The sequence below is a fragment of the Nicotiana tabacum genome, chromosome 11, assembly GCF_000715075.1.
Source record: "Nicotiana tabacum cultivar K326 chromosome 11, ASM71507v2, whole genome shotgun sequence".
NCBI classification, from domain to species: Eukaryota; Viridiplantae; Streptophyta; class Magnoliopsida; order Solanales; family Solanaceae; genus Nicotiana; species Nicotiana tabacum.
Genome location: NC_134090.1, coordinates 1,796,944 through 1,818,219, shown reverse-complemented (window position 1 = coordinate 1,818,219; position 21,276 = coordinate 1,796,944). Strand labels below are relative to the sequence as shown.

Below are 21,276 nucleotides of genomic sequence, written 5' to 3'. Positions count from 1 at the left end.
CTTCTCCTTTTCAACTGCTCCCGAGCACACTTTCGACTTTTAAGTATTCCTTTTGCTCTACTTTCATCTCCAATTTACCTACACATAAAGTGGACTTCATTACGAGCAAATAAAGTGTAATTTATCATTAAAGCGTATAAAATACAAGGCGAATAATGTGCTAAACCATGAATTATAGCCACACATCACTCTGCTTAGACACAGAAAATGTCTGAAAGAAGAAACATTTTTCCATTATTATTTTTTTGGTTTTCCACCTGGTATCTGGTACCTGCATTGGAGCCCGACTATATCCGAATTCGCGTTGTGTATGGCTCTATTCCAGGAAAAGCGCTCCCTACCAATAATTTTTCCATACCCAGAGCTCGAACCCGAGACCTCTGATTAAGGGAAGAGCAGTCTCATCCACTGTACCACATCCTTTGATGGTATACATTTCTCCATTAATTTATATGTAGTGTTTCTTTATTTTTTTGTTATCAAAGAAAATAGTTGTAATATACTATCATTTTAAAGTTAACTTCAAAATAAGTAAAAGTTGATCTATAAATCATTTGAACCACTTACTCTTCATTAATACTCCTATGTTTACCAGGTGGTACAACTTTGAAGGACCAAAAAGTAATGACTTTTGATTATTTATTACCATAATAAAAGGACTTCTCATGATTTATTTATTTATGGTACAGTCAAATCTCTCTATAACAGTATCCTTATATAACAATACTTTTCTATAAAAGTCAAGCTTTTTCGGAATCAATGTTTATGTTATGTTAAAATATATGTTCTCTATAACAATATTTCGCTATAACATCCAAAAATATTCGGAACAAACCAGACTGTTATAGAGAGGTTTGACTGTAATACCATATTTTTAAGTTAATTGTTGTTTGGATTGAAGGACTTGAAAAGAAAAAGGACAAATATGGACCGAAGAATTTCCTTGCCCTTCTGAATAAATCAAGTGGTCTCTACTTTGGTTGTTGGTAGTGAACTATCAACCTCAAGCCTTTTTTTTTTTTTTTTTTTTTTTTACCATTTCTCTCTGAAACTCTTATCTTTTGGTTGCCTCAAAAGTATTTGTCAAAACATAGTGTTTCAAATTTTAAAAATTTAAAACTTTTTTAGATAATTCAAAAATCTTAAAGGGTCAGCGGCGTACGATACAGAACTCGATAGATATTAGCTCATCCCACTGCCATTCTCCGTTTAAAAGCCAAATTTTTTTGTGAGCCTAACCTACACATCACGCGTTCGCTATTACTACTAGACCAAAACCCAGAAAACGAATAATTTTTTCATAACCGAGAAATCCCTGAGAACTAGTGGCCCACGGTTCGAAGCTCGACAAAAATGGGCTTACTCTTCTACCCTCCTCACTTACCACTAATCCCTGAGGACTAGTGGCTTTTGTCTGCGACATGGTTCGAACACGGTCTTGGAGGGGAACATTCAAAACTCTTAGTCCACATCATTTAAATAATTGTAGAACTCGACATGTATTTTTAGGTCTACCATACATTTACACGAGGCTTATCTCAACAAAAGTAAATATAAGAACCAGAAGGGTCTGGTTACCATACAAATGACACTCTTTTATAGGTTTTTACCCAGAAAAATCATGAACAATCATGCCATTGCATAAATGTCAAGTTAAATTATGGGAAAAGATAGTGGCAGAAGTGGTTGAGGTAGCCAAAAGAAAATAACAAGTGACTAAAGTCAAAAGAGAAAAGTAGCCAAAGAAGATAACTTTGACAAACTTTGGTTGGAAGGTAAGTAAAAGGATGCAATATCATAATGAGAAAATTAAGAAAAATGTAGATGAACAAAATCTCTAGATTCTTGAAAAAGATATCTTCACAGTTTTAGAACATTCAAAAAGAAATACAATCACACATATGCACATGAAACTTGATTGAGAGAAAGGAAGAAAGAGAGCCTTTTGTTAATCTGTCACATGTAAAAGCTCAAACTTTATTGAATAGACACTCAACAAAACAAGAACCCCAACTGCTAAATTCACTCCTCTTTCATCATTTGATGTAATCAATTGTAGCAGGTAGTTCTCTCTCTTTCCCCCTCTTTTTTCTCTTCTGTAAAACTAGCAGAAAAAAACTGAGATAATTGTGACGAACGAAAACAAGATTAGTATGGGGGGCAACAATTCAAGTCATGACGTCATTCATTTTTCCTGCCAATCTTTCTTGATTTCAAATGTATAGTTGATCTCCAAATAGCACTTGTTATCATCATCAAGAAACTGCATACAAAGCAAAAACAAGAAAAAGGACTTAATTTGGTATTGCTTAGAAGCACTTTTTAGCGACGCCTTATCTTCTAAGGGCCAAAAAGATATACATGTGAAAACGTCCGACAACCTACAAATTTCAGTTAGGGTGATTGTTACAATGCAAATGTTGTGTACAAAACTCTAGTAAACCGAATAACTCTGCTTCATTTAGTATTTTAATGTACTTGTCCTTCACTGGAAGACTTTAAATTAGTAGAAAACAAAATATAAAAGAAGAATGAAGGGAAACAAAAAGTGGTCCCCTTGTATGAGATTCGCCAAATTCAATGCATGATAAGCTTGCAGATTCGCTCATAACTAAGCCATGCACAAGCTTCATAATTCAGTTTCTGGCGTTTATAGGATTAGTATGTGTACTGAATGGTTAGATAAAGAATATGATAAGAGCATTAAATAGAAAAAAGAAAAATTACCTTTGTCCTAGCAGAGTAAGATCCTCTCGCAAAAATACCAGAAGGGGTGGTGTCTTCTGGCATTTCATGTGTATAAGGCTCCAATTGAGGACTGAATGCCCCGATCATTTGTTTCGTGCTGTCCACTAAAATAACATTTGTGAAAGAAGGAAATACATTAGTTAAAAACATCAAGAATAAACTAGTTAGGCCTAAGAATTAACATATTGACATAGAGGTGGAAACGTGAAGGGGCGGAATAGTACCTTTGATACCGGTTTTCCAAACTGTGTTTGTGTATTTAAGACCAGTCACTATGTTATTGCTGACCTGGAATGTAAACTTTAGGCTGTATTTGCTCCCTTCTTTCAGGACGAACCATGGGCTCTTGGGATTTCCGTCCGCAGGGATAGGGAGAACAATATCAGATCTACCAGGGGACTTAATTTCAAGGCTCAAGATCTTCACTTCTGGATCCAGGGATTCTACATTGTACAACAGGTCACGAAAACTATCAAGATTTATATCAAACCCTTGGTTTTTGGCGCAGAAACAGAAATGATTCTCAAATAAATTAAAGGGTCATCAAGATTTTACCAACCACAAGACCCTATTGCGAAGTTCCATATTGCATTACAGAAAATTTTGGAGTTCCTCACCTTAACGTAATCTTGAAAATGAAAGCAACACAGAAGGAAGTATTCACTCACCATAACCGAAGTACAATGGCTTACGACGCAAATTACTGGAATTTGGTACTATGACCGTGAGAATAGTATTAGCAGTAGAAATGAATAATCATTTAACCCATTCTGCATATCAGGTAAATTATTAGTGATTTTCTATTCTTTACCAATGAAGTTAATTAAGATGGAAATCCTTGAATTAAAAGGAAAATGGTGTTTTCCTGGATGACTCCACCAAACTGTTTATTTGATTCGTTGATACTCAATCTCTCCGGCCGAGGGTCCATCGGAAACAGCCTCTCTGCCCTTCCAGGGTAGGGGTAAGGCTGCGTTCATAATACTTTCACAGACCCCATTGGTGGGAAATCACTGGGTTTGTTGTTGTTGTTATTGTTGATACTCAATCTCATTAACATGGAATTCTTTCAAGCCCAAGCAAATCTCTACTAAATATCCCAACATAAGCATGTACCAACTGATCAATCTGACTAAAGATATTCCCATGAAATAAGATCCAAGAAATTTTTCCCTTTTTTCTTTTTTTAGATGCATTTGGAAACTTCACATAGGAACAGGTCCAATTTTGTGGTAAAATTTCACATTCTATTTCAAATTAAACGCTGATTAATTTTGGCGTCCACAGAAAATTTTGGGCTTTGTTTCCAGAAGAGTAATGTGAAAGATATCCAATAGTCCACATCGATTTGTTATTTACTATAAAATTTCAAAATGCATTCTGAGTTAATCCATAGAATTTGACAGATAATAGTTGTACCATGTATTCTGCAAACTAAAAGCAGTAACACAAGGGGAAAAAAGAATTATTACAGGAACAGATGCAAGAAAAGCAAAAAGATTTCAAATTTCATGAGCTCATTAAAGAACAGGATGAAAACTCCCCAATAGGAGGAAAGCAAAGCTTCAAAAATATACATATCCACATTACTCTTTCCTCAAAAAATAAAATCAGAAATTTAAGAAATTTAACAGAGCAAATGTTGAAGATAAAACAATATTACCTCCAACAGCATTAATATCCACACTTCCAAGGAGCTGCTCCTTCCACCTTCTCAAACTCTCATCATCCTATAAACCACCATTGTATCAAATCAGATCAAATCAAACACCACAAAATAAACATTAAAAAATGAATAAAGATAGCATTTTTGTTCTCCTTTCAAGAAAACAAAAAGGGGGAAAATTCATGAAAACTTAAACACTAGGTGATTTCTTCCCATCTTGGAGGTAGCAAGTCTCCTAGAACTAGTCGAGGTGGGCGCAAGCTAATCCCGATACCACGGTTATCAAAAACAATCATGAATATTAAACACGAGGTGATTTCTTTCCATCTGTCCATAGCTTTGTCCCCCGAATGGGTGGGAGGTAGTAGGTACGAGAAAAAGGAAGAACAATGAAATGTTAAAAGAGAATAATACACCTTATCTTTTTCAAATTGTTCTTTGAGAGTACATTGAGGACCCAACTCAATCTTGTTATTAGTTTCATCATCATCCTCTTCTTGATCAGTTGTGTAAATTGAACTTTCACTCATTTGCCTACTAACCCTATTATCATTATTATTCCCAACAGTTTCATTCTCAATCTCAGGGTCAGAATCACCCACAATAATTCCTTTATTACCCTCAGAATTTGCAGCTGCCCCAACTTTACCTTCTACATTTTTATCATCAAAACCCATTCTTTTGCTGCTGCTGCTTTCAGCAACTCCAACAGCCAAGGACATGAACCAAAAAAAAAAAAAAAAAAGTGTTCTTGAAAAAGAAAAAAATGGGCTTTTACTAGTTTTGTTCTAAATAGATTTTGATATTATGTTACGATTATGACAAGAAAAGAACAGAACTAGAAAAGCCCAAAAAGAAAAAACAACATTTTGAAGAGAGTCTAAAAAGAATCTCCCTTTATAAAAAACAAGAAAATTTTTTGGTCATTTTTCAAAAAAAATGGTTAGGATGTGAAAATGGTCAAAAGAGAATCCAAAGAAAAGAAATACCCTGAAAGTATTACTACAATGGTAAGAAGAAAAAGACACCAAGAAAAAAGAGAGAAAGAAGGAGAAAGATTTGGAGGGGTTGGGTTTGTTTTGAGGTGCAAAATGAAATGGTTATGTGGTGATCCAAATATTGTGAGAATTTAATTGTTGCAAAATATGAAGAATAATAATAATAGAAATAATTAAAATTAATAATTTTTAATAACAATAATAATAAGAGAGAAAAATGGTGGAGAGATCGTGAAGGTCATTTATTAGGAAACAGCTTGGGATAGGGTGGAAGAGAGAGAGATTCAATTCAACTATATTTTTGACATCTTCTCATTGGACAATTATTCATTTGAGGGCTACGTGCATCTCTTCCATTCTATAATATCCTTTACCTCAAACCGTTATTATAATTTTTCCTCACCTTTGTTTTCTTTTTTCCTTTTCTTTTGGTACAATTATATGTATGCCGACTAATTTAGATTCGCGTCGTATAAAATTTGTCCACGAATTTTTTTCTATAACAAATAAAAGCCCATTTATCAGTCTACTACACCTCTTTGATTGGTTAGGTCCGGATCATTTGTTTCCATGTACTATTAAAGTAACTTGTTCGTAGGGCAGCAGTACATAAAGTCATGTTCGTAACGCGTTGGGATTATTTAGCTATTGTGTTCACATAAGCAATAACCATAAAAAAAACCCGAACAATTAGGCAATATTCAAGAACTTAAAAGGGCTAGCTATATCATAATCATTATATTCAGAGGCGGAGCCATGATTTGAAACTTATGGGTTTAGAATTCTAAATCTTTTAAGTTATTGGGGTTCTAATTTAATAATTTTCACAAATTCAATAAAAACTTTTAAGACAAATGCATAATTTGAACCAAAACTACTGGGTTCGACCGAACCCACACGTTCTACTCTCCCTCCGCCACTGATTATATCGTATAACTTTTCGTTTGCTATGGCTAGGTCCCAAGCTTTACTTTGTTCTGATAGTTAATTCAGATGGTGATCATGGTGATCATGGCGATCTTGGCGTTACTGAATGACGTCCTTTGTTTCTTTCGGAGGTGTTGATCGGCAGCGAGGCAGAGATAACTAAATAACACATGGAATATGGCAATGGCAACTGCATGTCATGGAAGGAGATGACCTAGAATGTAACAAGAATCAAAATGAGAGAAGTTCTATTTGAAATTTGAAAACCTTTCTTCTATTTCCTCATACGTTATGCAAAAGGGGAAAAAAGGATAGGACCACCACAAGACTCAAGATTCAATATACATAATTGCATATTATTAGATTAGGCCGTTTATATCATACATTTTAATATGCGATTATTTTTCTGACTCTGCATGAACGGAGAATATTTTGTGTACCGGGCTGCCTTTTTTACTAACAATATAAAGTTTCGAAGACATTCTATGCTCTTCAAAAATTTTATCTTGTACTTTTTATTCCTATTGACCAACTTCTTGCAGAGATAAGTTCTAGAATCTAATTCTATGAGTTCGATTTGGTGCTTCTACCACAATCGGTTTGATTTACTAGGTTGAATATTTATGATTTTGTGCTTATTTAGCAAACATTTTAATAAATATATATAATTTGAGCTAAAATTATTATGCTCATAACTCATAGCTTACACATTAGATCCGCTGTTGACTCCTTAATATCATCACGAGACATGTATATATACTTACAAATATTCACTCATAAGGATTAATAAAGCTTTGTGCAATAGTTAGCGGAGTTTTAATTGTAATCGAAGGAGAAATAACTTTTCCAAGAAATAGATTTTTTTTTTTTTTTTTTTTAACATTTCTGGAAAAGGGGTTTCGTTTTCAACTACACATACATTTCTTTCCAACAAATAGAAAGGTAAATTAATAGGCAATGTCATGGCTCATGACTGAGATGTTATTTTCAGTAGATTGAACATTTTTTTATGACCATAGCTATTTATTTTCACGTGACTCAACATAAATGGCTTCAGAGAATTTATTATTGATATTGACATATGCATCTATAAACCGGTATTAAGAATTTAATCTAAAACCTACATTAAAAATGATTATTATTATATTTTTCAATGATATATTTCCTGAAAGAATGGAAAATGAAATTTTCGAATGTTTATTTCATATTTGACAACATCAATTCATACCTTATTATAAAATATTAGATAATTCAATTGAAATAATAACTTGTTAATTTAATTTCCCCAAAAAATCAGTAATCATGAGCTTGGTATTGGATAAATGTTTGGAGAAAGGTATGTGAAATAATTAGTAGGGTAAAGAATTGATTTTTGCAACTTAATTACATCAATAATAATAATGAGAAGAAGATAGGGATGGGAGTTTTAACCAGATTGAAATTATTAATGGGGCCTTAGAATTTATTTTGAAACGTGTTAAGAACTTCTTGGTATATTCCCAACGATTTAATTATAATTAGCATGATTAATGAACGTCCTAAAGGAGTATTAACTATGAGTAATGATTGGTGAATCCTTTTGGAAAGAATCACGCTAACATAATTAAGGAATATTGTGGAAATATTTTTTCTTGTTTACTCTTTTTCTCCTTTCCTCTAATAGAGAGCAAAGTTTAGAAACTTAATGGGCAAACATCTAGTAGCCATAAAAGTGTAGAAAAATCATATATTTTTTTTTGTATATGACATACAGAAATATATAGAGACAAAAAAAAATCGACAATTATTTTAAGAATAATTATACAGTGTCATTTTCCGAAACTTTTTATTTTCCTCTTTCTTGCTAATGATGGTTGGTGGTCAAAGAAATACTAGACATGACAAGTTTAAAGTTATAATGTTGTTAATGAGAACACTATTATTACCATGAACACATCAAAAATCATGGCTTCTTCATCATGGAAATGCACAAGTAAATTAATAAGGTTGGTTGTATGTCCATTAATTTAATTATTTTTTCATTAAATTAATAAGGTTGGTTGTATGTCCATTAAATTAATTAATTTTTCATTTAATAACCTGCCCTGTCTAGTCTAGCTTGTTCGCACCTCCAGTGTTCCATCAAGTACCTCCTACCTTTTACTAACACGAATACCAATAATCCTACCGACCAAGATTTAGAGTAGATGGAAAGAAAATAACTACAAGTTTTTGTGTCTATTGAAATTTGCAACCTAATCTTCCATGAGTTTCACCTACTTCATGGACCGCGAGGCCATGCCCGGGTGTGGACTAGCTTTGGAATAGGAAAATCAAATGCATAAAGCTCATTTTCTTTCTTTCTTCAGCAGTCCAACACAAAAGATAGTATAGTAATCACATCAAAACATTACAAAATTGTGTATATTTCCATTTTAAATGTTAAGATCAGAATAAGTTGGAGCTGATGATTCAATTTTCACCTAATGCTTAGCCAAAAACTCTCTTTGGATCTCTCATATAAGAAACCAAATCCCCCTTTCATAATCCCCTCGCTGCTTATCAAATCCCCCCTCTCCACACTGAATAAAAAGCTAACCGGAAGAACTAAGTAATAATATCAGAATCTTACAAAAGGAGAAGAGGACTTGCAAGTGAACAAGTGATCAATCGCTTCCCCATTTTCTCGCGACGCTGTCTTTGGCAGAAACATGGGAAGAAACTACCTCTTGAGAAACAGTACCAAAGCTGTCTTGGCTACCTGGATATACCTTTCTCATAATCTGTGATGTTACAAAGGTAAACCCGTTCCTTGCTCCTCGCAGCGTGAACAGTAGAGGGTTGAATACGACAGCAAGTATCACATCTCCTTTTGTAACTATCAAGTACTGCAGTTTTAGAAACAAAGTATTTTGATTAATAAGAGACAAGTGGAAGTGGGGAATAACCATATTAATTGATATCTTATAGCAACAGAAGAGCTCCTACCCCTCTCCTCTGTTGGCTGGGAGCAGAGTTTAAGAAGAAAACAATTTGAAACTTTTGTGGTCTTAAACATGCCATTAGGGGTAGAATGTGAAGTTTAAAGTCAAATTGTTTCTAAATATAGAAAGGTATCATTCTTTTTTTTTTTTGAAGAGGCTAAAAAGGAAAGAGTATCTCGTAAAACAGACCAAGGGGAGTATACAGAAGCTTATGCAACTGATGAATAAGAGACAAGTGGAAGTGGGGAAAACCATATTAATTGAAATCTTAAAGCTACGAAAGAGACTGTTATAAAGAAACTTATACAACTGCTCACCATGACGATAATGCCCAAAATAGCAAGGCTTGCTTGTTGAGCTTCCTGCCAGAAATGGCCGTCGCCAGAGCCACCAAACCATCTACCCCACCAACCACCTCCACCCGAATTGTCTCCTCCACCTGCTTCCTCCCTCCGTTTAATTTCTTTATCCCATTTCTCATACTCACTTTTCTTTCCTCCCAGAGCACTTTCTAACGCTTTTCTAGCCTCCTCCTGTTTATATATGAAAAGACACAACATATACGTAATGACCTAGTAGAAATTGGAAGGCACTTCTAAAAGAAAAAGGAAACATTTGTTTTTTATAGATTTCACATTGAGTCACTTTAATTGAATTTTAAAAACATGAGAAATTATAGCTACATTCCAGAAGTCTTGCTTTGTTCCCAAACATGACTAAACTAAACTTCTACTTCCTCTGATAGCTACCAAAATCAATTAGTAGAAAACTTCACTATATCTCTTGTTTTCACCAAGATATTACAAATAGGAATAACCAAGATTATATTTTCTTTTTCATAAGTCAAAAAAAATTGGCACCAAGGTACATAATCCAATGAGATAATGCCTCCTAAGGTCTGAAGGCGCATGCCCAAGAAATTCAGATAGGTACTGTAAGGTTAAATATGGCTGAAGAAACCTCATAAACATTAGCTCGTGGACTCCTCTTCTGAGGGGATCCAAAAGCCCAGTGCCTGGTTCATTTCAAGTGAAATTTCTGGAGTTTAACTTCAGTACATAAGAGTGCTAATGTGTAACAATCTTCATTAAAGCTAAGATTGCAGTGAGCTAACAATCTGCCACTCCCCATTATAACACACCAATTGGAAAGCTTGGTGAAAATGAAAACTTAGCAAAGAAAAGTCTAGCATTATTATGATGCTAACAATAATCTGTATCTCATTTAACTTGCGGAGAGGAAAAAAGGATAACTACATTTAGTTGAAACCAGTTCTACTATTTGCATTCAATTTGAAATTAAAGAAAAGTTATAGACGTTTATTAAGTAGTTATTATGATTCTAGTAGGATACAGAAAGTTGCAACTTAAGATTAACTACATTTTTTTTCAAATCAACACCAGAGTGAAAGTTAACATGTCATTTCTAAGGTCTTATGTGAAGCTTAAATTCTTTTTTGGTGCATTATGCAGCTTAACCCAAGAACTCGAGTGGCATTTCTGACACTTCCCATTTCAAATTGTCTCCTTCACAAATCATCACCACAAATTTTTTTCTTCTGTATCCCAACAAGTCCCCACACTACATGGAAGCCCTAAACCAAGCTAGAGAACTCCTAAAATTTTCTGCTTCTGGTTAACTACGCAAGAAGTTGAGAATAATGAAAATAATTCCGTCTCTTATCTTCCTCCCACCATACAACTACCCATCCAACAACAATGAAAGAAAACACCTTTCTAAATCTTTTCACCATCAGAGTGTGATAATGATCAGCCAAAAGCTTTTAAACCTCCTCTGGCAATTAAGGCTAGTGGATCTCGCTCTTATCATATAATGAACTCGCCAGCCCTGTATAGAAGCAAAAGCTTGAACTGCCACAATGCGGATGGCTGAATATGGATCTATCCCCAATGGCTGCCCTCACTACTTCTTCCACACATTTTTTTTGGGTTAAAATGCTCCGTCTTTACAAAAGACGGAGCTTTTTGAACCCAAAAAAAAAAATGCGTAGAACAAAAAAAAAACTGTTTTTTATTCAACTCAAATTATAATTATTGTTCCATGTTTCCTAAACTATCAAAAAAACGATCAATTAGCATTTTAAGCTCCTCTTCACTAGTAGGACAAGTAAGAAACTGTTCCAGTAACCTCAACTCCATGAAAAGTCAACACTCTAGGCTTGCAGAGAACACAATGAAGGATGTAAAGAACTAAAGGTCAGGATTCACAAGCATTTGAAACTAATGATCTTTTACCAAAACGTCAAATTCTGCTTTTCCATTTGCTGCATGACTACATGTAATTGCTACACTAACAAAATTCAAGAGCTTTGTCATTTTGTTGGTTGAGTGCCTTCCTATCGTGCTACTCCAGTCCCAAAAGGTTGGAAATAAGAAAGGAATGGAATCAAAATCGTGAACTACCTAGAATGTGGTGGTAACTCTCCTTTGAGAATGATGGAAATACTAAAAGCTATGCTAAAATGGCCAAGTAGAAGCTCAGGAAAGACCAGATGCATTTGGGTTTTTCTGTTTCTTTTTCTTTAACCTGGACAAGGGAATTGTGCTTGGACTGTGAGATACAAAGAGGGGAAAAACAGATGTGGTGGTCCTTTAATATACAAGATATGAATTATGAAATTAAGTGGAGAAATTTGCTCCCAAAATATAGAACTTCATCTGCATTTACTTGTGGTATCCTCTTTTCAGTCAATCAAATCCTGTAGGAGTTTCATATAGGATTTGGAATAGGCACAATTAAATTAGTATGCTATACGGAGATAGGAGAGGAGAGAAGCTGCGAAATTGGATGCAATACTCATGCAATCGAAACATGCTAGATGTTCTACCTACGGTTCAGAGGTGGATCCAAGATTAGAACTTTATGGGTTAGGGTTAAGAATTATACCACATCCCATCTCATTTACTGGTTCAAAACCTATTATTTGTACTTATTACAGGGTCTAAGCCAAAGATACTAGGTTCAACTGAGCTAGTAGCTTATTCGCTATATTTATCATGTATAAACTCCAGGACACTGAGGTATCAATAAGCACTCGAGCAACATGTGATGAGATTGTTTACACACCAAACAATTTCACTTTCTAGTCCAAGCTCACACAAACCAAGAACTAGTTGAAAACAATTTGTTCACTCACGCAAGTTCAAACATTTGCTCCCTTGTTCCTTTATTGGAGTTAGCAAAAAGTACCCAAGTTGATAGCTTTATCACAATTTATCTCCACTCTAAACACAACCCACAAGTACAAACACTATGATAAATCAGCAGCAATAATAAACCAAAATTAATGCAAAAACATAAAACCCCTTTAATATTCTAGTACCCTTTTTTCTTCTTATCCTCAATTTAATCAGTGGCATATTCAAAATCAAATTAAGTTCAGAACTTCAGATGCCCAATTATTTTCTTTACAATGAAAGCCTAGATTGTGAAACAAAAAGCTTAAACTTTAGTACCTGTTTGCGGTTATCAGAGAAGAGGCAAGAAAATCTGCCATTGCAATTGAGTTTGTGTTGTAGCAAACTGAAACTATTCTCGGCGCTTGAGGAGGGAATAGTGTGAAAAGTTAGCAGAGCCGGCCGCGTCAATGATAAGGTGCGGTGGTGCTGCGTGTGCGTTGGGGTTGGAACGCGTAGGCTCAGCACCTGCGCCATGGATTTTGTGTTTGGCTACTGACGAGTCACGACCGTGCTTTACTTGTTAAATTGGGCAAATGATCCAACCCCGCATCAAATTCAAAAATAGTCTCATTTATAAATATTAATTGAAAAATAATTATAATTTTAAAAGTAATTAAAATTTAATTACTTTTCATATAAAGATAAATTTGAACAAAAATATTATTCAAAATTCGAAAAATATTCTAGCATAATATACTGGAGTTTGAATTTTTTACATGTGAACTTAGTGTAGTTCATACACAGGTGTTTCAATCTCCGGTATATTATGCTGGAACTTTTCGTGTTGCAGCAAAATAGTAGTTATTTTTCACTAACTTTGCAAACGCTGACTATTTTTTAATTACTAATTCGAAAACTGACTAGCCCGTGCTATTTGGTTCCAACCCTCGCAACTTCTTTTGTCTTTTTGGTTTAAGGGTCTTATATTTGAAATTATTGACATGACTCATTTGAATTCACGTCTCAAAAAGGCTCGTTAAGAGATGAAGTGTTCCCAAGCATTAGTTCCATAAGGTTTTTTGTCAAAACAATAAAAAATTTGTCATGCCTTAACAAAGTAAAATAATTATGAGTTTTATGTACAAGCTATGTGGGAAACTGTTAATCTTGTATACTTAAGTCGCTAAAAGGTAATTATATTTTTATTCATTGTAAATAAAAAAAAACGAACACACCAACTTAGTCTCTTAAATGACTAATATTTTCACGTACGTTTTGCACGTTCCAAAGTAATGCCATCAGTATTTTCAGGGTCATTTTGTATATGGAATAAAGATAATATTCCATTGATACAATATCCCATAGGGTGAGATGTCCCTTATTTATTGAAGCAGGAAACTAGTACGACATAAAAAATTATAAAAATTCACGTTACCATCAAAGCGACTCATCAGGGGCGGCCCAACCCTAAAGCAAGTGAAACACTTGCTTTAGGCCCCAAAAATTTAAAGGCCCCAAAATTACTAGTATTCTTTATATATAGTAGTATATTATTTATATAATTATCTTTTATTATTGATAAATTTATTTCTTTATTGTCATATTAATTTTTAATAATTCGATTTCTTTCTCTAATTAATATAACTAAAATAATTTTCTGTCAATCTTATTTTATTTTTTTACTTAATTATATTTCTTTATTCATTAGTTGGTCACGTAACTATATCTAATAATCTAACTTATTATTTATTTTTCTTACATAAATTATACTCTCTCCGTCCCAATTTATATGAAAATGTTTGACTGGACATGGATTTTATGAAATAAAGGAAAGCTTTTGAAACTTGTAATCTTAAATAAATCATAAAAATTTTTGGGCTAGAAATCAGCTCAATAATGGTAAAAAGAAAAATCTAAAGTTGAATTGTTACCAAATATAGAAAGGGACTTACTAAAAAAAAAGGAGTCACTTATGTTTTCTGGATTCTCCCATTTCAGTTGTGATGCAATCAACGTTAAATTCATTTAATTTTCTGTACTTTATAAAATTAAGTTCTCATTTTTTTTAATTATACATCCTCACTTGACTAATTTTTTTAAAAACGATGTTCATTATATATATATATATATATATATATATATATATATATATATATATATATATATATATATATATAGGCCTCTTATTAAGATTTTGCTTTAGGCCTCCGATGAGGTTGGGCCGCCCCCGGATATTAGTGGATTGTTTTGGTTCCATTTTACTAAATTCAAATTCAAATAAATTATATTAGTTTGGTCGATTTAACAAAAAAATTATTCTTACAAATTCACAAAAATAGATGGAAAGATTAAAAGCAAAACTGTAAAAAGAACTCCTAGAATAAAGAATAAATTGACAAATGATAGGGTATTAAATGGATATGATTTTATACGGAAAATCTTTTGTCACATTGCCAAGATCGTGAGCTTCTTTAAGTTGTAGACCAGACCCAATCCAATCAAACGGCATGTAGCTGTGACACGCAAACACTCCTATTTTCCTAAATTAACCTCACTTTTCCTTGTTAGAACACATGGTCTCGTGGGGTATTTAAGTAAATTAAGAAAAATTGAATAAAAGATAATTCAAAATCTGTTGGGAAAGACAAGACAGTTCCAATTTCAGCCCAACCTCTATTGGCCCCACCACTTTATCTTTATCGTTTCGAAAATCCTTATTTTTCCATTGTTTTAATATCAAGGGTCCCCACTTCTCATAATTTCATTTATACCCTTGCTTCTTCTCGATGCAATCAGTTAAAGAACATAGAGGTCCACCGTAAGAATAATACGGAATAAAGTGTATTAATAATACTATATTTATTAATATTTGAATTACTTTCTTTGTTTCAATTTATGTGAACTTATTTGACTGAATATGGAGTTTAAGAAAAGAGAGAAGACTTTTAAACTTGTGGTGTAGAATGAAGCACATATATTTTGTGTGATTATAAATCATTGCATAAAGGTAAATTGTTTCCAAATAAATAAAGAGGACATTCTTTTTGGCACGGACTAAAAAAGAAATAAGTTTTAGATTGAAACAGAGGGAGTAGTTATTATGAGATTATTTCTTATCTACGATTTATTTTGGTGTATTAAAAATAATATACATACATAATAATATTTATTTACAAAATACCTTCCGCGATTTGGAAAAGATTTTAAAAGGATAATTCTGTCTTTAATTATGCTTATCTATATACTAAAAACTAAAGTATTGCTAATATTATGATTTGATGTATTAGTGTATTAATTATATATATGGTGAAAAAAAACAATTCCATCAAACAAGAAATTAATAATATTAAAGTTAATATATATTTTATTTTTATTAATATATCTTACTAAACGACCCATAATGTAGTATCAAAGATTGTGTTTGAACAATAAGTAGTTTTTTATTATTATGCAAAGATTTCGATTTCGAGTTTGTGATTGAAATTGTCATTTCTAGGAAATACTTTATCCTACAAAACGTTTTGGCATAAATTTAAATTAATCAAGCTCATAGATAATACGAACAGTTGATAGAAAACATAAAATAAATTAAAAAGCAAAATGCAAAAAGGCAATGAACATAACTTTTAATCTAAGCCAAGGGTATTTTCGTCATTAAATGCTTATATAGATAGAGAGAGAGAGGATAAAAAGGAAGCTTGAAGAGAGAGAAAGAAGAAGAACAGAGATACAGAGAGTAACAGAGAGTGTGAGAGGAAAATAAACGGTTCCGTTAATTTTGCCGTTACTATATGAAAGCCAAACCATGGTGTCGGACCAGGAAATAGCGAGAGGTGTTGAGATTTTGCTCCGTCAGTCGGACCCTAACGCCGTTACGTCGTTAAACGGCGTCGTACAGCAGCTCGGAGCAAAACTTGGACAGGACCTTTCGCACAAGGCGGAGTTTATCAGTGATCAGATCAGTCTTCTCCGATCACAGGTACAGCAGCCGTTACAACATCCGGCGATGATTAAAGACCATTTTGCCCTCCTGAACCACCCACAATTTGCTGCGCAACAGCAATTTTATTCCCATTTTGCCCTTCAACAACAACATCAGCAGCAGCAGCAGCAGCAACAATACCTTTACTTTCAGCAGCAGCAGCAGCACCGGCAACCACCTCTGCAGCCGCAAGTGCAGCAACAAGCTCCGTCGCCGGTGGTTGCGAGAACAGCTGCGGGTTCTGCTCAGCATGCGACGTCAAATGTCGCTTCTGCCCCCAAGGAAAGGTATGATGTAGATAATTTGGACGAGGATAAGTTTGTCTTTTCCTTTCTTAGTTTAATTTTGTCTCTTTGTTATTTCCGTTTTACAATTAAAATAAATATGCATGGAAGAAATGGTTTTGCCTTAAAATTAAACCAAAGACATGCATAAGAGGTTTTCTTTTCTGTATTTTTTGTATTTTTTATTTTTGATATTCTAATGTTTTGATTTTTTGGGGGGGGGGGGTGAGGGGGGAGGGGGGGGATTTGGTGTTGGTGCTGGTGGTTGGGCGAATATAGGTTGAGTAAAAAGCGGTTATGCTTTTTATTTATTTATTTATTTAAAAGATGAACTTTTTTGGTATTATAGTAAGTCATATAGTAATTCCTATGTCAATGATAATAATCAGAGATCTGAAAATATACTATTTTTTTTTCCCCACTATAATGTATAAAGGTTAATGCAGCTCATATAGCTAGTATCTAACTGGGATTTGCAATTTATATACCATCTGTTGTTATATATTGCTTCTTCTTTTTTTGTTTAAATTAATTTGCTAGCTGCTTGTGATAATATTGGACTATGTTCTTATTTCGTTTGATTACTTTAAGTAATCATTTCCTATGCTTATGTCTGCAAAGTTGGTTACTCCCTCCGTTCCAGTTTATGTGAAGCTATTTCCTTTTTGTTCCGTTCCAAAAAGAATGAACTCTTTCTAAATTTGGAAACAATTTTGATGAAACTTACGATTCTACCCTTAATGAGAAGCTTTTATAACTACATAAATACTCTGGCCCCTTTTTGAATTGTTTAGGACCACAAATTCCAAAAGTCTTTCATTTTTTCTTAAATTTCGTGCCCAGTCTTACAGGTTCACATAAATTGGAACGGAGAGAGTACAAATTTGACAGCTAGGAGCACCTATAGGCTGTTACCTGGCCAAGTCAGGATCTTGTTACAATCTGCAAGAGTATATAAAATGTTCGTTGTGTTAGGCAGTGGCGTCGCCGCGTCGCCAAAAATTCCGTTAAGGGCGTTCAAACTTTAAACAAGTTAATAATTTTTTTTGTCGATGAATGTGTATCAAAATTTTTAGATCAAACTATACAACATTTAGCTAAACAAAAAAATAAAACTTTTAATAGAACTATAATTTTATAAATCAATTAAAAGAACAAAAAAATAACATTAGAAATTTTACTAATAAAAGCAAGCATAAAATCAGAGGAAAGAGAGTCGAGAAGATTTTTAGTTTGTAGAGAACTTTTGTTGAATAAATTTTTTTAGAGCTTGACTTTTAAATTATAAAATATATTTAAGAAATAACTTTTGGGTAAAAAGTTTATTTTAAGATTAGTTGTTTATTTCTACACAACTTTTAAGCTTTAAGAGTTATTTTTTTAGGAAAATTTTTACATTGAAAAAGAATCATATAGACCACATGGTGATCTCCGTTTAGTTTTGGCAAATAAAATGGGCAGAATTTTGAACCCGTGAATAACACGTTACTTTGAACACTCTGTACCGACTACCGATGGACTACTTCACTCAACCATATAAAGTAGTATTTAACTTATATATGCAGTATAATTTTTCGGCGAAGGGTGTCCGCTTGACCACCCTTGGCATAGGGTGGCTACGCCACTGGTTGTAGGTGTTGTTGTTTGGACTAAACTATACTTTGACACAAGTAAAAGTAGAAAGGTAAAGTGGACGAAAAATAAAGAGTTAATTCTATGTTCTAATTGTCACATTTACCTTTCTTAAGTTGGTAGTTAAAACCATTTTATACTGTTTTTACCTTTCTTAAGTTGGTAGTTAAGTTGGTAGTCTGACCTTGTCCTTTCTTTTAATTATCGGGGCCTTCATGAGTGCCGAAACCAATTTCGGTGAGATGATGATGGCTCCTTCGGGCGCATCGGGGAGTTCTTTTTTATTTAAGTCTGTAATGGTCTTTTACTTTAGCATCAACCATATTGGGAAATTCTGAATTGAAACTGTCTTACATCAACTTTGAAGAGGAACACATTGCACGTTATGCCACGAACTTGAGTGTTCTGTGCTTTTAGATGACTTTTGTTTCCTAATCAATGTCTGGTACTTAATAATAAATGATATCTGATTCAGTTAGTAAACACATTTCCCCTACTTGTACGAGTTAAGCCACTTGTTTACGTGGTTAACAATTCAAAGCTTCCTGTATTTGATCCAGTTTGTATTTTGTCCAGTGCTACTTCTGGAACGAAAAGGAGAGGTGGACCAGGTGGTCTAAACAAAGTCTGTGGTGTTTCACCTGAACTTCAGGCCATTGTTGGTCAACCGGCAATGCCCAGGACAGAGGTTTGATTTTCAAATCAATAGAAGCTCCAGATTTTAGTTGGTGGTTGTTATATAGACCATAAACACATCTTTCTTTGCTCGATCAGATTGTGAAACAGCTGTGGGTGTACATCAGAAAACACAACTTACAGGATCCTGGTAACAAACGAAAGATTATCTGCAATGATGCTCTGCGAGCACTCTTTGAAACAGACTGTACCGATATGTTCAAGATGAATAAGCTGCTGGCCAAGCATATTACAGCATTAGATCCTTCAAGTATGTCAAATAAAAAAATGAGTTCTGTTTGTAATATATCTTTCTTTTATTTTCTCACTTCCCAAAAGTATATAGAAAATGACAAAAAGGGAAAAATCGACAAATAGCTTGCTTTAGTTTGAAGGATTTATAGCTATTTTATTTAAGATGTTCCCCTGTCCAACCCCTGCAGAACAAGCTGAGCAAGCTGATCAAGCTAAAAGATTGAAGGTTGAAGCTGAGCCCATGGCTGCTAAAGTTGAAGCTCATTCTGTAGCTGCTAAGGTTGAAACTCATTCCATGGCTGCTAAGGTTGAACAGCCTGTCTTTTCCACTGTTACGATATCTGATGCGCTCGCCAAATTTTTTGGAAGTGAAGAAAAGGAGATACCCCAAACAGAGGCCTTGAAACGTATTTGGGAGTATATAAAGCTTAACCAACTTGAGGTAGATGTATCTCTATAATCAACCTGTTTTATTTTGGTTATCTCCTCTCAGTTCCTTTCTGGTTTTCTACCTCCTTTCCCTCTGTAATTCCTCACTACTACAAGTGTTTAATATCTCTATACAACATCGTCACATATATCTGAATCTTTGTCACATATTTCTGCTTTTCCATTTCACAGGATCCTGTGAATTCTATGGTGATTATGTGCGATGCAAAGCTTCAGGAACTCCTAGAATGTGAAAGCATTTCTGCTTCGGAAATACCTCAGATGCTGGCACGTCGTCATTTTGTTTAGCAATGACTATACGTCTACATTACTATGATAGGTAAAGAATGCCACGTTGACCTTTCATAAGCAGAAAGGCTAGTTTACCATTTTGTCCTCGAGGGAGATTGTATCATATCGATAAAGAATTATAAAATAAATAAAATAACTCGTTTCTTTGATATTTACACTGATTTTCCTTATGGCAATTTTCAATTAGCTATGTACTAATAGTTAAAATTTACAATTCTTTTGCAAGAAGCCTAAAAGATAGGGAAGGTTCACAGAGCAGTTCATTTAATTTAAAGGGGTAATTATGTATCTTTTAGGGGGAAACATGTAGTATGGGTGGTGGGAATACTGTTTTTCTGCATTGTACTTGTTCCTGTACCATATTAATAAAAGACTTTACCTATCAAAATAATAATAATAATAATTTAAAGGGGTAATTAATAGAAAATGTACAGTATACTTTCTGAAGGAAACTGAAAGAAATGGTTGGCTGTTTTGTCAAATGCAAGAGCGTTCTTTTCGGTTTACCATTGTTATAACAAACAGTTCATTAACATTCTCTAGAATATGCTCAAGTCATTTCAGCTCTTGGATATCCCGCAACTGCTTCTCGTTCAAATATATGATTGATGAGACATGAGCCCCTTTTTACTCTTTCTTTCTGTTTAGTTGTAAGATGAAAAATTTTATGGTTTAGAGAAAATCAAGTGTTCTTAGTGGGGATGACAACATCATTTTGCCTCTAGTAATAATTCTTTAATATGTGTACAAGATTATGTTTGACTTGAATATTTGCCCAGTTGTTGCTTTTCGATGCCCATAAGCATTTGCATTGGACTTCCATCTGATTTGATCCACAACCTCCCGCTGTGTTTTCTTGCAGGTATTTCAGGTCATAGCTGTCTAGTCGTTTGATGATACGCTAATGTTTCCGAAGATGTATCTTGGTTCTTAGGTAATTTTAGTTTGTTAACATAGTTAGACTCATGGTATGTAATTAGAATTCTGGATTGATGTGCTTCTGAGTTTATGGCAGAAGGATGTTTTTGTAATTATGCCATGGCCTTGATCTAGGTACAATAGCTCCTTTGTTCTTGTAAAATCCTGGCATCCTTAATATTTGACTAGTAGGAACATTAACAGATTCTTAGCTTGTTCAAACACATTGGAATTAAGATGTATATGTCAGGTCTACAATCTACATTGGAGGGTATCTTCTTTGATATAAAATTTCTGTTACTTATTGCTTTATTTGTCGCTGTGAGGAAATGATCTCCTATGACCAG

The 21,276-nt window shown here is 33.9% G+C and overlaps 3 protein-coding genes across 3 annotated transcripts; 1 reads left to right on the top strand and 2 right to left on the bottom strand.

Moving 5' to 3' along the window:
- Window positions 1-1,821: 1,821 nt before the first annotated feature.
- LOC142166166 (rho GDP-dissociation inhibitor 1-like) lies at window positions 1,822-5,767 on the bottom strand. The gene is made up of 5 exons (XM_075224621.1): window positions 4,831-5,767; window positions 4,412-4,478; window positions 2,973-3,191; window positions 2,728-2,852; window positions 1,822-2,263 (listed from the first exon to the last, which is right to left on the bottom strand). The coding sequence occupies exons 1-5, from the start codon at window positions 5,134-5,136 to the stop codon at window positions 2,186-2,188; spliced, it is 795 nt and encodes a 264-aa protein (XP_075080722.1). The 5' UTR covers window positions 5,137-5,767; the 3' UTR covers window positions 1,822-2,185.
- A 2,961-nt stretch (window positions 5,768-8,728) lies between these two features.
- Window positions 8,729-13,052, bottom strand: LOC107824165 (uncharacterized). The gene is made up of 3 exons (XM_075224620.1): window positions 12,779-13,052; window positions 9,620-9,835; window positions 8,729-9,206 (listed from the first exon to the last, which is right to left on the bottom strand). Exons 1-3 carry the CDS (start codon window positions 12,974-12,976, stop codon window positions 8,985-8,987), a joined length of 636 nt encoding a protein of 211 aa, XP_075080721.1. The 5' UTR covers window positions 12,977-13,052; the 3' UTR covers window positions 8,729-8,984.
- A 3,084-nt stretch (window positions 13,053-16,136) lies between these two features.
- LOC107824166 (uncharacterized) lies at window positions 16,137-21,203 on the top strand. Its single transcript, XM_016650907.2, has 6 exons — window positions 16,137-16,711; window positions 18,917-19,028; window positions 19,115-19,286; window positions 19,459-19,712; window positions 19,892-20,039; window positions 20,874-21,203. Exons 1-5 carry the CDS (start codon window positions 16,248-16,250, stop codon window positions 20,006-20,008), a joined length of 1,119 nt encoding a protein of 372 aa, XP_016506393.2. The 5' UTR covers window positions 16,137-16,247; the 3' UTR covers window positions 20,009-20,039; window positions 20,874-21,203.
- Window positions 21,204-21,276: the final 73 nt, after the last annotated feature.

Coding starts and splice junctions, on each gene's coding strand:
- LOC107824165 (XM_075224620.1), bottom strand. CDS start 12,976: ATGGCGCAGGTGCTGAGCCTACGCGTTCCAACCCCAACGCACACGCAG. Junction 9,836..12,778: donor TCTCTGATAACCGCAAACAG/GTACTAAAGTTT, acceptor ATATATAAACAG/GAGGAGGCTAGAAAAGCGTT. Junction 9,207..9,619: donor TTTTGGGCATTATCGTCATG/GTGAGCAGTTGT, acceptor CTAAAACTGCAG/TACTTGATAGTTACAAAAGG.
- LOC142166166 (XM_075224621.1), bottom strand. CDS start 5,136: ATGTCCTTGGCTGTTGGAGTTGCTGAAAGCAGCAGCAGCAAAAGAATG. Junction 2,853..2,972: donor TTGGAAAACCGGTATCAAAG/GTACTATTCCGC, acceptor ATGTTATTTTAG/TGGACAGCACGAAACAAATG. Junction 2,264..2,727: donor CTTACTCTGCTAGGACAAAG/GTAATTTTTCTT, acceptor CTTTGTATGCAG/TTTCTTGATGATGATAACAA.
- LOC107824166 (XM_016650907.2), top strand. CDS start 16,248: ATGGTGTCGGACCAGGAAATAGCGAGAGGTGTTGAGATTTTGCTCCGT. Junction 19,287..19,458: donor TACAGCATTAGATCCTTCAA/GTATGTCAAATA, acceptor CAACCCCTGCAG/AACAAGCTGAGCAAGCTGAT. Junction 19,713..19,891: donor TAAAGCTTAACCAACTTGAG/GTAGATGTATCT, acceptor TCCATTTCACAG/GATCCTGTGAATTCTATGGT.